The 14364-nt window shown below is 48.0% G+C and overlaps 1 protein-coding gene across 1 annotated transcript in view; it reads right to left on the minus strand.

Annotated features, from left to right (window-relative positions):
* Cryl1 (crystallin lambda 1) overlaps window positions 1-14364 on the minus strand; it is a 97442-nt gene that overhangs the window by 30652 nt on the left and 52426 nt on the right. The window contains exon 4 of the mRNA XM_075949741.1: window positions 2382-2543. Within this exon, the coding sequence (XP_075805856.1) occupies window positions 2382-2543 (162 nt within the window). The remainder of the gene's footprint in view (window positions 1-2381; window positions 2544-14364) is intronic.

Here is a 14364-nt window from a genome sequence, read left to right on the forward strand (position 1 = left end):
ACCGTGTGATCTTTAAACCCCTGTGCTTGTTCCCTGCCTTCACAAAGGCACAGTAACCTCAAAAAGACTCACTGAGCCCTCCTGCACCTGCTAATTGGAGCCTGTGGCCCAGCTGACCAAATAAGGCGTTCCTGGTGAAGAAATGTGCTTACTCAATTAGAGTGGATGGGGAAAGGGGGAGCAGCAGAGACGGGGGGGGGGGGGTTCAACTCAGAATTCTGTCAGTGACACCCGGAATCTGCATTTTAACAGATCTGATTCTACTGTGAATGACCTTCAGTGAATGACACAAGGCTAGTGACACGCCTATAAACTCCTGCGTGACATGGACATTTTAAAATCTGTGAGCATGTGTGTGAGGGGGTGTATGTGTGTGCGTGTGTGTGAGAGGGTGTATGCATGTGCGTGTGTGTGAGGGGGTGTATGCATGTGCGTGTGTGTGAGGAGGGTGTGCATGTGCGTGTGTGTGAGGGGGTGTATGTATGTGTGTGTGTGTGAGGGGGTGTATGTATGTGTGTGTGTGTGAGGGGGTGTATGTATGTGCGTGTGTGTGAGGGGGTGTATGTATGTACGTGTGTGTGAGGGGTGTATGCATGTGCGTGTGTGTGAGGGGGTGTATGCATGTGCGTGTGTGTGAGGGGGTGTATGTATGTACGTGTGTGTGAGGGGGTGTATGCATGTGCGTGTGTGTGAGGGGGTGTATGCATGTGCGTGTGTGTGAGGGGGTGTATGCATGTGCGTGTGTGTGAGGGGGTGTATGCATGTGCGTGTGTGTGAGGGGGTGTATGCATGTGCGTGTGTGTGAGAGGGTGTATGCATGTGCGTGTGTGTGAGGGGGTGTATGCATGTGCGTGTGTGTGAGGGGGTGTATGCATGTGCGTGTGTGTGAGGGGGTGTATGCGTGTGTGTCTGTGTGAGGGGGTGTATGTATGTGCGTGTGTGTGAGGGGGTGTATGTATGTGTGTGTGTGTGAGGGGGGTGTGTATGTGCGTGTGTGTGAGGGGGGTGTGTATGTGCGTGTGTGTGAGGGGGTGTGTGTATGTGCGTGTGTGTGAGGGGGTGTATGTATGTGCGTGTGTGTGAGGGGGTGTGTGTATGTGCGTGTGTGTGAGGGGGTGTATGCGTGTGCATGTGTGTGAGGGGGTGTGTGTATGTGCGTGTGTGTGAGGGGGTGTATGTATGTACGTGTGTGAGGGGGTGTGTGTATGTGCGTGTGTGTGAGGGTGTGTGTGTATGTGCGTGTGTGTGAGGGGGTGTGTGTATGTGCGTGTGTGTGAGGGGGGTGTGTATGTGCGTGTGTGTGAGGGGGTGTGTGTATGTGCGTGTGTGTGAGGGGGTGTGTGTATGTACGTGTGTGTGAGGGAGTGTATGTATGTGCGTGTGTGCGAGGGTGTGTGTGTATGTACGTGTGTGTGAGGGGGTGTATGTATGTGCGTGTGTGTGAGGGGGTGTATGCATGTGCGTGTGTGTGAGGGGTGTATGCATGTGCGTGTGTGTGAGGGGTGTATGTATGTGCGTGTGTGTGAGGGGGTGTATGTATGTACGTGTGTGCAAGGGTGTGTGTGTATGTACGTGTGTGTGAGGGGGTGTATGCGTGTGCGTGTGTGTGAGGGGGTGTGTGTATGTGCGTGTGTGCGAGGGGGTGTGTATGTGCGTGTGGACACGAGTGCACACTTGTGCTAGCCACAGTCTGAGGTGAGCTGACAACCCCTGGCATCAGACCTGGCCTTCTGCCTCGTTTGAAACAAGGTCTCTGTTGCTGCAGCTGCGGACACAGGGCTAGCTGGCCCTCTCTCTTGTCTCTGCCTCCCATCTCCCTGTAGCAGTTCTGGGGTTACAGATGCACACACTACTATTCTCAGTTTACACGGGTTCTCGGGTTTCAACCCCGGGCCCTCATGCTCATACAGCACACACTTTATCCACTCAGCCAGCCCCCAACCCACGTGGACATTTTCAATGCAGCTCTTTCACTTTGATAATGGGGCTGCTCACCTAGCCGCTAGCCTTCTACCACACAAATGCAGTGCCCTGAGGGTTAACGCATTAAATACTGCCTGTTTTATGCCGTGCACAGATAAAAGTCCAAGGCATTTTGGATCATATTCCTTTTTTTTAAATGATGACATTGTATAATCCTAAACGTATGCAAAACTGAACTGAATTTGTGGTATGTGGATTACACCTCAATAAAGCAGTTCAAGATACCTGCAGATCCATTGCAATCTATTGCCCCTAAAAATAGAACGAGATACAATCACGTCCCCAGGCTGACCACACTCCCGAGGGTTGGAGTGTACCCTGGTGCTTGACTAGCGAGTGAGAGGACCTGAGTCTGAGCCCAGCACCACAAAGGGGGAACAAGCCAGCAACGTACTCACAGGATGAGCGACAATGCACTGCTTCACGTGGGCCAAGCCTGCAAACAGCTTGGAAGGCAGCAGACAGGAGCTGGAGCTGCTTAAGATGACTCTGTCGTCCACGAGGCGATCCAGCTGGGCGAAAATCTTCTTCTTCAGCTCCAGGTTCTCCGGAGCACATTCCTGGAAGGGACACATTTGGAGGACGACTTAGGATCATAACAACAGTCAGGCTGTGTTTGCTTTATCCCTAAAGTGAACAAATCTGGAAATGACGCATCGAGGGACCCATAATCCTAGCATAGGGCACCTTGAAAACAGTTGAGGCAGGAAGTTTTACTGGTTTTCTTCTCCAACCCCCACTCTGCAAAAGGCTATGAAACAGAGTTCTGCCTTTCCCAGAAGCAGGTCACAAGACTCTGCAGGAGGTGCCCTGCACACACAGAGAAGAGGAAAGGGGCACCTTGGCTTGGAAGACAGGGAAACAGACAGGACGAACCTACCCAGAAGGCCTTGCTCACTCCTTAGGTCAGAATCCCTCTGTCCACTCTTCATCTTACCAGCTGGAAAACCACATGGGGCTTCTTGGATCCTCACTTCCGACTAGTGTGGTGCCACATAAAACTTTATTAAGTAAATGTGCATGTTCTTATTTGTCTCTGTTTTGCTAGTGGAACCGCAGCCATGGACCTTGCCAGAGGTGAGAAAAGATCATCCAGTTGCAGAACTTGCTCCACTACTGGTTTTAGACAGGTCTGAACATTCTCACCCTAAGAGGCCTGGGCTGGGGTCAGTTCCATGGGAAGGTATTTGCCCAGCATCTGGAAGCAACTCTGCCTCCATTTCCCAGAACTTGGGAACAGGGAACCTGCCAAGTGAGAATTCTCACGATGCAAAAGTCCGTCTGGCAGAAGACTCCCAAAGCAGCACTCACAGGGGCCCTCCGGCGAACCGCTATAACGCGAGTGCTTTCATCCTATCTGCCTCGACCATCACATCCACATCTTCAAGGGAAAATCTCATCCTACAATGAACAAACGCACTGCACCTGTAGCTCCCAGAGGCACTCCGGGACCCATTCCTAATTGGGAGTCCTCTGGAAACAGTCCTTTGTTTTTAACAATTGCAAAGCACTAAATGGGGTGGGCACCCGGATAGAAAAGATAGCGGAGTGAATTTGGATTAATTACTGCTGATAACAAGCACTCTGAAATTCTAATTACAGGGCTGGGTGGGACTGAGATGGCAATCGCAAACAGCCCAGGCTGGCCACAGGTGAGGGGTGTTGCTGGGAACTTGGACTTGAGGGGGACATCCTGCTCTGGATGGAAGCACCGCACCCACGGGGATCACACTGAGGGTCACTCTTAGCAAAGTGGGTCCCTGCTCACCTGGGAGGCAGAGACCTTCCACCATAACCTTTGTGACATTCACTTTCTTCTCACAATGGCTCGAAAGCCAAGGATTAGAATCAATGAGGTGCTCCTTAACTAAAAATCCCAAGCCCCACCCCGGACCTTGTACAGGAAGGACTGAGGTACCCACATTTTTCACAAGCATCCTGGTGATTCCTTAAGCTCAGAATTACCATCCTTAAGTTCAGAGCCACAGTGCATTGTCACTACTTAAAAAGAACGGGTACATCCTACCAATGCCAGGATCCCCCATCTCCTAGCTCAGTGGTTCTCAACCTTCCTATTGCTGTGACCCTTTAATACAGTTCGTTATGTGCTGACCCCCAACCATAACATTATTTTGTTGCTACTTCATGAATGTAATTTTGCTACTGTTATGAATCGTAATGTAAATACCTAATATGCAGGATATCTGATATGCCACCCTCGGTGGAGTCATGACCCACAGGTTGAGAACCACTGTCCTAGTGACTCACACCAATCAACACAATCACACTGGCACTTTGGCCACTCCAGTGACTCTAACACCCAGCCAATTTCCCTGGAACATTACATGTATGCAACAGTTAAGGTAGTGTAAAGAAACTCAAGAGCCCAACCATAGAAACTTAGTGTCAAAGTGACATCAGAATCACTCCTCACAGATAAAAACTGTCAGCCAGCCTAGAATCCCAGCTTCCCATCAGGGAGAGGAGGTCAGCCAGCCTAGAATCCCAGCATCCCATCAGGGAGAGGAGGTCAGCCAGCCTAGAATCCCAGCATCCCATCAGGGAGAGGAGGTCAGCCAGCCTAGAATCCCAGCATCCAGGAGTGGAGGTCAGCCAGCCTAGAATCCCAGAATCCGGGAGTGGAGGCAAGAGGATCAAGAAGGTCAAAGCCACCTTCCGCTGCACAAACAGCTTGAGACAGGACGAGGCTACACTGTGTCTCAAAATAATATATAACAAATAAATAATAAATAAATACAGCAGGGGCTGGAGAGATGGCTCAGAGGTTAACAGCATTTCTTGATCCTGCAGAGAACCTGGGTTCAGTTCCCAGCACCATGTGGTGGCTCACAACCACCTGTAACTCTAATTCCAGGGCATACGATGCACTCTTCCGGCTTCTGTGGCTACCAGGCACACACATGATATACAGACACACACGCAGGCAAAGTGCCTGTACACATAAAATAAAATTTTAAAAAATGTTAATTTTATTCAAATGGGAAGGGGTCCACACTGTGTTTGTTTATACCTTTTAAACAAATAATCAGGCCACATGAAATTTTATTACAGGAAAAACCATATAAGCATCTCATCTCATACACAGAAGCAAAGAATGGAGTCATTTAAGAACTGTAAAGCCCATTGTGTTCGGTCTGCTTATCAAAATGGGAAAGGAGCTACAGTAGCTGGCTGTTCCTACTGAGTCACTCCTGGATCAGTTAAGTCTGCGAGGTGGGTTAGGTTTAAATGGAGCCTTGTAGTCCAGCCAGAGGTGAAGACCAAGGCAGGGCTTGTGTGAGCTGGGAAAGAATGGGCTCATTGTGCGCCACCCTGCAGATTCTCCTCTGCAATTCTATGCCTTTCTCCCGATCGTTTGATCATGACAGAGGCAAGAAAATCTGAACCACAGGAAACCCAAGCCTCCTGCAATTATGTAAGGGTTTCCAGTGGCCTGTTGGCTTGACATTTGGTTGCTCTTGCTGTGGTAACCAAGTTGTATGAGACGGAGGAAGCCACGGGCCTCAGGCTTCGGTCCATGTCACTTGCTGGGCTCAATTTCCTGTCATTCACTAAGGTAGCCCAGGTCTATAAAAGAGAGTGGGCCATCTTAGTCAGGATCTCAGACGCCCACAGGCTGTAATCCTTGCCCTGAAGGGCTGCAAAGATGGGGCAAACAGCTATGGCAGAGAAATGTAGAGCCGCACCAGCTCTCTGGTCCGCACCTCCCTGCTTCTCCAGTCAGCCCGCCGTGAGTGTACTTCTATAAAAAGCTACTACGTGTGAAGTATTTGCACTGTCCGGCCTCACTGCTTGCCTCTAACTAATTAAACTCTGACCACATGTCCCAAAGGCGCTGATTTACTATGTTTGTTTGGGTTTATTTGTCAGGAGGGAGTGAGGCTGCCACGTCTAACAAAAACTATAGGCTCATACACAACCCACACCGCAGGCATGACTAGATTTGGGCAACAAAATCAAACGGTGAACCCTTGGGAAGTAAATTGTGACAGAACTTCCCAGTCACACAATTCTTAACGGCTGTCAGAATCAGTTTCCTCCTTTAGTTTGTTTGAGACAGAGTCCCTTAGCCCAGGCTAGCCTCCCATTCAACATGTAACCAAGGCTGACTCAAAACTCCTGACCTCCTTGCCCAGGCATAAGCCACCATGCTAGCTTTACTCAGTGTTGGGGATCAAACCCGGGGCCTGGCAACTGAGCCACATCTCTGGCCCAACTCTCACCAGCTTCCAAGTCCAGGCAGAAGCCACAGCTAACAGGCGAGGCTAAACTGCAACACTGCCTGCTCCCCCACCCCCCAACTATGGGCGTAACGTTTCCACTTACAATTCACAGACAAATGTCAGTGTCTCATACATAGGAAAAGTTAGCTGGGTTGTTGAGGATGTATCAGGACTGCACTCTGGAGAATCTGCACAGTTCCAGCAGGCTGGCTCACTGGACAATTCCCAGAGAGAACAGGGCACAAGGTGAGTACCTGCTTGTCAAGTCCCGCCACTGGCCACAGGACACACAACCCACAGATATCCGCCATGAAGGGTGAAGATGAAACTGCTGAAGTTTTCTTTTAATGGCCTCTACCCTGCCCTGCCCCACCCAGTCACCCCACACAATTGAAAAGGCATTCCATGACTCATGTAAAATATCTGAATGGAGATGTCAGTGTGCTTTCCAAGAAAGCCCAGAAGTCTGCAGTACTTAAGGTATTTTGCACACAACATGGTTCCAAGAGCTGCTTTTAATGTGGGGTAAGACGACTCAGGAAGGTCAGGCAGAGAAGCTGACAGAGCCCAGGGGACAGTCACTACAGGGCTGGAGGTGAGAGCAGAATGTAGTGTGGCAGCTAGATGTTAGCAATTAATCTCCTGCTTCCGGCTGTCAAATGACCACCACTTTCTCTTCAGTGCTTTCCCCAAGAGCACAGTCTTTAAAAACTATCCGTTAGCAGGCGACTGTCCACATTCCTGAAGAGGAAGACAGGAGAAGCGAGAGGGGAAAAGGAGAGACATGAAGGGGACAAGAGTTTCCCTGCTTCAGAAGTAACTGTGTTCAGAGGAAAGGATGTTCCTTTCCAACCTCCAATATCTCTGCCAAACAAACGGGGCTCATTTCCCCCTAAAAATCCAATTAAAGTTTTGGTTTTTGTTTTGTTTAAGTATATTACATGTGCTCACTCTGCTAGACTAGAGGTCTCCACAATGATCCTAAACAAATTATACCCAGAGACCTTCCCGAGGCAAATAGGGGGCACAGTGTACTGGGCAGTCTGGGGGAGCAGTGGGGTACAGCATACTGGGCAGTCGTGGGGAGCAGTGGGGTACAGCATACTGGGCAGTTGTGGGGAGCAGTGGGGTACAGCATACTGGGCAGTCGTGGGGAGCAGTGGGGTAGAGCGTACTGGGCAGTCGTGGGGAGCAGTGGGGTACAGCATTCTGGGCAGTTGTGGGGATCAGTGGGGTACAGCGTACTGGGCAGTCATGGGGATCAGAAGGCACAGTGTACTGAGGGATCAGTTCCTGGAGCTTAAGTGTTCTGCTTATAGAGATTAGTGCTGTCTGCTTTAAAAAGCAGTGCTGCCTCAGGTGATATCACAGAACCTCAAGAGGCAAAGGTGGCACAGCGCTGTCCCTCCAAACATCTATTCCCATCCTCATTCCTGGGATATTTTTGTACCTTTTATGGAATCATTTATTTACAATTTAGATGCTTGACATGAAAAAAAGAATACAATAAAAACAGTTTACTTACATCTCTATTTATGCTATTGGCTTATGGAATTTCTAGTCTTTCTCAAGAGGAAGAGGTGACACTGGTCTGAGTCACTGTGCCACTGGAGCTCCAAGAGAAGTGACATTCTTAAATACATGTTATTGAGACTTTTGTTTTTGTAGGGTGTTTTTTGTTTGGGGTGGTGTGTGTGTGTGTGTGTGTGTGTGTGTGTGTGTGTGTGTGGCTAGCCTTGGCCTTACCATGTAATTAAAGATGACCAGTAACTCCTAATCCTCTTGTCCCCACCTCCCACCTCCCAAATGTTAGGATTACATATATGAACCATGACACCTGGCTACAAGTTGGTTTAAAAAAAAAAAAACCTGCCCAACCACAATAAAGCAGGATCTTATTCTGTAGCCCAGGCTACTTCAGAACTCACTCTGTAGCCCTGATAAAGCCCATCTCTGCCTCCAGAAGGCTGGGACTGCAGGCTGTGCCACCACACCCAGCTGCTACATTTTGAAGAAGACACTTTGCAATTTCCATTAAGTTTTAAAAAATCCATTTTAAAGCCACAGCATTTGCTTTATTTAATGCTGACAATCGGATGGCTTGCTTGCTTCTTTTTCTGATTCCTTTATCATCCGTTCAAGCTGTCATCCTCACCTATGGCACTGAAGAGAGCGCACGCCCCCACACCTCATATGTCCCGGGTGGCCTCGCTGTGTGGCTAACGATAACCTTAAATTCCAGTCTCACTGCCTCCACCTCCCAGCTGCTGAGGTCCCAGGCATGCACCGCCATGCCCGGCATTGGCGGCACTTGGCCTTCTGCAGTCTAGGCAAGCACTCTACCATCCCCAGTCCGTTTGTGTTGTGCTGTTTTCTTTGGGACAGGATCTAGCTGCATAGCCAGGGCTGGCCTGGAATTGGCTATGAAGACCAAAGCAGCCTTAAAGTTTTAGAGATCCTCTTGCCTCTGCCTCCCACATGCTGAGATTATATGTACACCGCATCCCTCACTCACCTTTGTAAAGAGATTCCTAGTTTTGTCTGTTACATATTGAATACTTCAATCTTTAAAAAAAATTGTTTTCTTTTTGAAAAAACTGAAACCACACTGATTTTTTTAATGGCCTTATTTGGTGGTTTTGGTGGGTCAAGATTTCTCCTATGAGCCAGGCATGGTGGCAAACACCCAACTCTCAGCACTCGGGAGCTAGAGGCAAATGCATCAGGAGTTTGATGCCATCATGGGCTATACGAGACTTGTTTTAAAGCATAACAAACTAAGATTTAAAATATCTAATACAAATAGAGTCACTTTAGCACTCAATTTCTAATATAATGCTAGTCTGTGTCAACATGAATAGGCAAACATGAGTGGCTGGCAATACAATATTCTTTCCTAGGCTCCAAAAGAAACCAACCAAGTATTCATATGGTGTGTGCATGTAGGGCAGAGAGAAGTCATTGGACCAGGGTCCGACACCAAAGCCACGACGTTTCCTTGAAAATAGCAAGAAGGTAGGGTAGGGACCCCATGTTGATGGCTTGCCTCACAAGGCCACACAAAATGAGTCTAGTGCACAGCTGCGCGTGATGTTAAGACATGTGTATTGGTTTTCTCCCGTGGTTGCTGATCCACAACTCCTTCCCCAAGGCCACCCCCATCCTGCCTTTAGCTGGCCATAAAGATATCCTATGACCTCTCCTGACAGATAGTAAGTTATACTCCTCATTCCAGAAGAGTCTTGTCCATGCCCTAGAGGAAGGAATGCTGTGTGGAGCAGCTGAGCAGCCTGCTGAGGCCCTGGAGTCTGACTGGTACCCACCCATGCTGCTACTGTGAGACTGAACTCTTTTGTCCAACCATATTTCAATACCGTTGTCCTTGCTTCAATCACACTTTCTCAGGGAAATCTCCCCAACACTCAAAAGACAGGGTTCAGGGTTCAGATGACATCTGCACTGCTAAACAGGTGGGAGGGAGACTGTAGAGGGTGCAAGCCCGGGGAGGCTTCTGGAAGCTTTGGTCTCCTCTCTACCAACCGCAGCCTTTGTGATATGCTTTACAATAAACTATATGGAACAAATCAATGCAACACAGTCACTGGACTGTGGGAAGCCCGGGTTACAGGAGGAAATGTAGCAGGAAGTGAGGCATGGTCCCACACCTGTAAATCACAGCACTAAAAGGCAGAGGCAGGAGGATGCCAGGAACAACACCCACCTTGTCTCAAAAACAAACAAACAGAAGTGTAAAGAAACCAGGAACTTCTGAAAAAAGTGCAGGGGTGGGGGAGCAGCCTTAGGGGCTGTGTCCACCATCCACAAGACTGTCAGACCCAGGCAGGTAGACAGATCTCTGCGGGAGGGGGAGGGGGACAGCCAGTATGTACCACTGTGGAATGCAGCCCACTGGATTTGCAGGAAGTCACGACTGAAGTCTGTGTTGACTGCCTGTGAGAACACAGGGATAGTATCACCTTGGGACTGACACACACCTCTGTTGAACCACAGTCCTGAAGTTTTATCTCCCATCAAGAAAGCCAACAGAGGAGTGGAAAGGGAGATGCTCAATCTAAGTGCGTAGGAGGGATTGTCTATTAGTTTACTGCCATGACCTTTGGCCTATAATAGAATGCAACTCTCACCAGGGTTCCCCACAGGGAAGAAAAGAAAACATATTGTGACCCCGAAAACAAGGTAGATAGTTTTATGGGGGGAGGGGGACACTCCCATGTGGAAATAAACCTTTCTCCATATTAATATATGTGAGAACTTCTGATTCTAAAACTATGAAGTGCTAGAAAACCTAGTCCTTCTTCAAATACTGGACAATTCTATACAAAACAAACCATCCTTTTAATTGAAGTGTTTCACTGATAGAAAGCTAAGAAAATCATCTTTTAAAAAAAAAAACCCAGGGGGCTGGAGAGATGGCTCAGCGGTTAAGAGCATTGCCTGCTCTTCCAACGGTCCTGAGTTCAATTCCCAGCAACCACATGACGGCTCACAACCATCTGTCATGGGGTCTGGTGCCCTTTTCTGGCCTGCAGGCATATGCACAGACAGAATATTGTATACATAATAAATAAATATTTAAAAAAACAAACAAAAAAAACCCAAAGCAAAAGCATTGGAGCAGATGCTGGGGCCACAAGGTCAGGAGTCCATTTCAGTGTCTGGATGGGAGCTGATTCAAATACCTTCCTGAAAGGCTGAAAAGATGAGACACGTTTGAAAACATCTTAAAAGAACAAGATGGCAGGCTCCTGAGGGACAAAACCCAGGGTTCTTCTCTAGCTCCATATGCATACTCTGACATATGAACACGGCTACATAGGTGCACCTGTACATACACACACACATGGACACATTCAACACAAAATAAATAAGTAAATATAAATGAATGAATGAATGAATGGAGTTATTTTATTATTTATTATGCAGGAAGACATAAAATGGTAAGAGTCTGGGGGTACAGTCAAAGAGTAGAACACTTGGCTAGCCTAACAGAGGCTCTGAGCTCAACTTCTGACAACAAAAACAAAACCAAACCAACCAAAAACATTAGCAGACAAGCTGGGTATGGTGGGCATGCCTTCAATCACAGAACGTAGGTAGCTGAAGCAGGGGGCGTCATGAGTTCAAGGTTCCCACCTCAGGAAACCAACCCCCCTCAAAATTAATATTATGTGTATGCACGTGTACGAGATACATGTGTGTGCATGTGTGTGAAGTGTATTGTGTGAGCGTAGGTGTGTGTAAGCGGTTAGGTGTTTGATGTGTGTGCCGCTGTACACACAGAAGCCAGGGGAGGGTATCTAATGCCAGGGGGAGGGTCTTTTGCTGAACCTGAAGCTTGAGATTTCTCTCCTAAGCTGCATCCAACACACCCCAGCAACCCTTCTAACTACCTCCCCACCTCCCCTCACCCTGCCCCATCACTGCTGGAATTACAGGCATGCACAGGCTCTCAGGCTTGCACAGCACAAGATCCTAACTGCTGATCCACCTCCCCAGTCCCTCTCCTCATTCCTCCCTGTAGCCGGTTCTGTGAGTTAGCGGAGCAGGGACATTCGATGTCCAGTGCGCTGACAAAGGGCCTGAACTAAGTCTGGGCAGACAATCAGTGAACATTGTCACTGATTAAAGAAAACCTGTGGGACTTGTTGATCTCATGCCATGCCTTCGGCTTGAGGACTTCAGTCATCTAGTGTGCTCTAACACGCTGTCTAAAGGGGCTGCAAGAAGAAACGCGAGCCCTATTCCTGCCTTCACTAGCCAGTCCTGGACCCACGTGTTTAAAGCATGCTCCTGTCACTGTGGCTTGAGGGTCTGGGCTTTTAGCCTGTCTGACTTCTGACTTAGGGTGATTCTGCTCAGGGTCTGTGTACAAAGGCCCCTCTCCCCCTTGAAGAGTGTGTTTGGGATCGTGGTGGTGGCCACAGATAAACTGGGTGTATCTGTGGGACTTTAGGAAGGTGGATGTCTGAGAGAGGACAACCTCAGCATTAACGTGTGTTTTCAAAGCATCCTGGGCGGGGGAAGGGGGAATCTTTGCCAGGACAAGAAGATGCCGGGAGCTTGCCAAGAAACAGTTCTAGGAGATGGCAGACACAGAGACAACTGACTTAAAACAGGGCAGGCAACACTTGTGGTGACTGAAGAAAGCAAAACCACACTGTGGTGCCAATCCAAACTGCCACTTAGCCGCTGGCCTGTTGTCATGACAACAGACACATATGATGCCGTGCTCTTGGTAAAGTGAGAAGACAAACAGCATCCCTGACTAAGCAGAATTCCTGGGGAAGAACAGCACACACTGCCAACAGTTCTCACTCACCACCAGGGGGCCGGCACAATACACCACAGCAGATACACCACAGCATACACCAAAAGCTGGATCTACTGGGCTGGAGAGATGGCTCACCTATAACTACAGCTCCATGAGTATATGATGGCTTCCTCGGTCACTGCACTCATGTGCACATACACACATATATACACAACTTAAAAAGAAAATCTTTAAAACCAAAAAACTAGCCAGGTAGTGGTGCCACACACGCCCCCCCCCCCCCCCCGCCACCTTTAATCCCAGCACTTGGGAGGCAGAGGCAAGAGGATCCCTGTGAGTTCGAGGCCAGCCTGGTCTACAGAGCTAGTTCCAGGACAGGCTCCAAAGCCACAGATAAACCCTGTCTCGACAAACAAAAAAAAAACCAACCAAACAAACAAACAAAAAAAACTCCTCCTAGATATAGGGAAATAGCAGAATGAGTTGTTTTAGACAAGTTATTGTTGCTACGAATAAAGAGAACCGCAAAAGTTAATCCTTTCCAGGCTAGGTGTGGCTGTGGTGCACACCCATTATTCCAATACTTAGAAGGCAGAATCAAGAAGATTACAAGTTCAAGACTAGCCTGGGCTACAAAGTGAGACTTTGTTTTTATTTTTAATAATTCTTACTTAAGATATTGGAAAGTATTCATAAGAGTGAAAAATTAAAAGCCAATATCCACATAGGGAGGAACTCAGAGACAAGCATTTGTACCCATCTTAACTTTCCTTTTTCAATGAGTAATTGTCTGTTTCAAAGTCACAGGATTGGATGGCTGTGACGGCCAGCAGAACTTTTAACTTCCTCAGAGTGCTGCGGGTGGGGAAGCAGTCTAACCCTCCCAGGGTTGTTTCTTAGGAATAATCGTGACAAGAAACAGGACGCCCAGCCTCAGCTCAGCTCCATCTCCAAGTACATTAGGGAGACCTGCTTCCGGCCTTCTGGAAAAGTCTCTAGAGGCAGAGCATCAGCTAGAGCCCTGGCTCTTTCACTGGCAGTGTCTCACAATTTAGAACTAGGGCCGAATGACATTCAGAGAAGTCAGTCTCAGCTGTGAACTCTGAAATAAAAATAATTAACATGTCTGAAAAATTATAAGATTTTAAACATTTTTAGAATATAACAAAACTATTAGAAAAGATCCAAATAGAAATTCAACAACTGAAAAATACAATTAACTTAAAAGATGCATTTCAAAGCAGATCAATTAGACTTAGCTGAAGAAATAATAAAGACACATCAGGATAAAATATCCAAACTGAAGGATGGAGAATGCAGGGAAAGCAAGGCAGACACAGAGAAATGCTACACAGTAGCTCACACAGTAGCTAGCTGCGGTCCCAGGAGAGGAGGAGTGACTGCGGATGGATGGGAAAAACGCTCAGGAGGAGGAGGTCGTTTCCAAACCTGACCGAAGCAGTTACTTTGTTTGTTTGCTTAGGTTTTCAAGGGTCTGCTTGTAAGGGTTTATGAGGGGGATGAATGTGCGTGTATACACACAGAGGTCAACCTCCGCCTAGTGTTGAAGACAACATCTCTCCCTGGGACTGGTTAATCTAGGTTGGCTTAGCCAGTAAGTCCCAAAGATCCTCCAGTCTCTGTCTACCCAGTTCTGGGGTTCCAGAGAACTCCAGTTCTCATCGTTTCAAGGCAAACATTGCCCAACTGAGCCACCTCTCTAGTCCTTTTCAAGACCTTTTGAAGGGACAGTTTGTCTGCTACACTAAGCATAGAACAACAAAACACTCCCTCTCAAACAAGAAAAAAGGTAAAGTCTGACACTTGAGGCTGTCTTCTGACTTC

This window comes from Microtus pennsylvanicus, chromosome 15, assembly GCF_037038515.1.
Source record: "Microtus pennsylvanicus isolate mMicPen1 chromosome 15, mMicPen1.hap1, whole genome shotgun sequence".
In the NCBI taxonomy this organism is placed as follows: Eukaryota; Metazoa; Chordata; class Mammalia; order Rodentia; family Cricetidae; genus Microtus; species Microtus pennsylvanicus.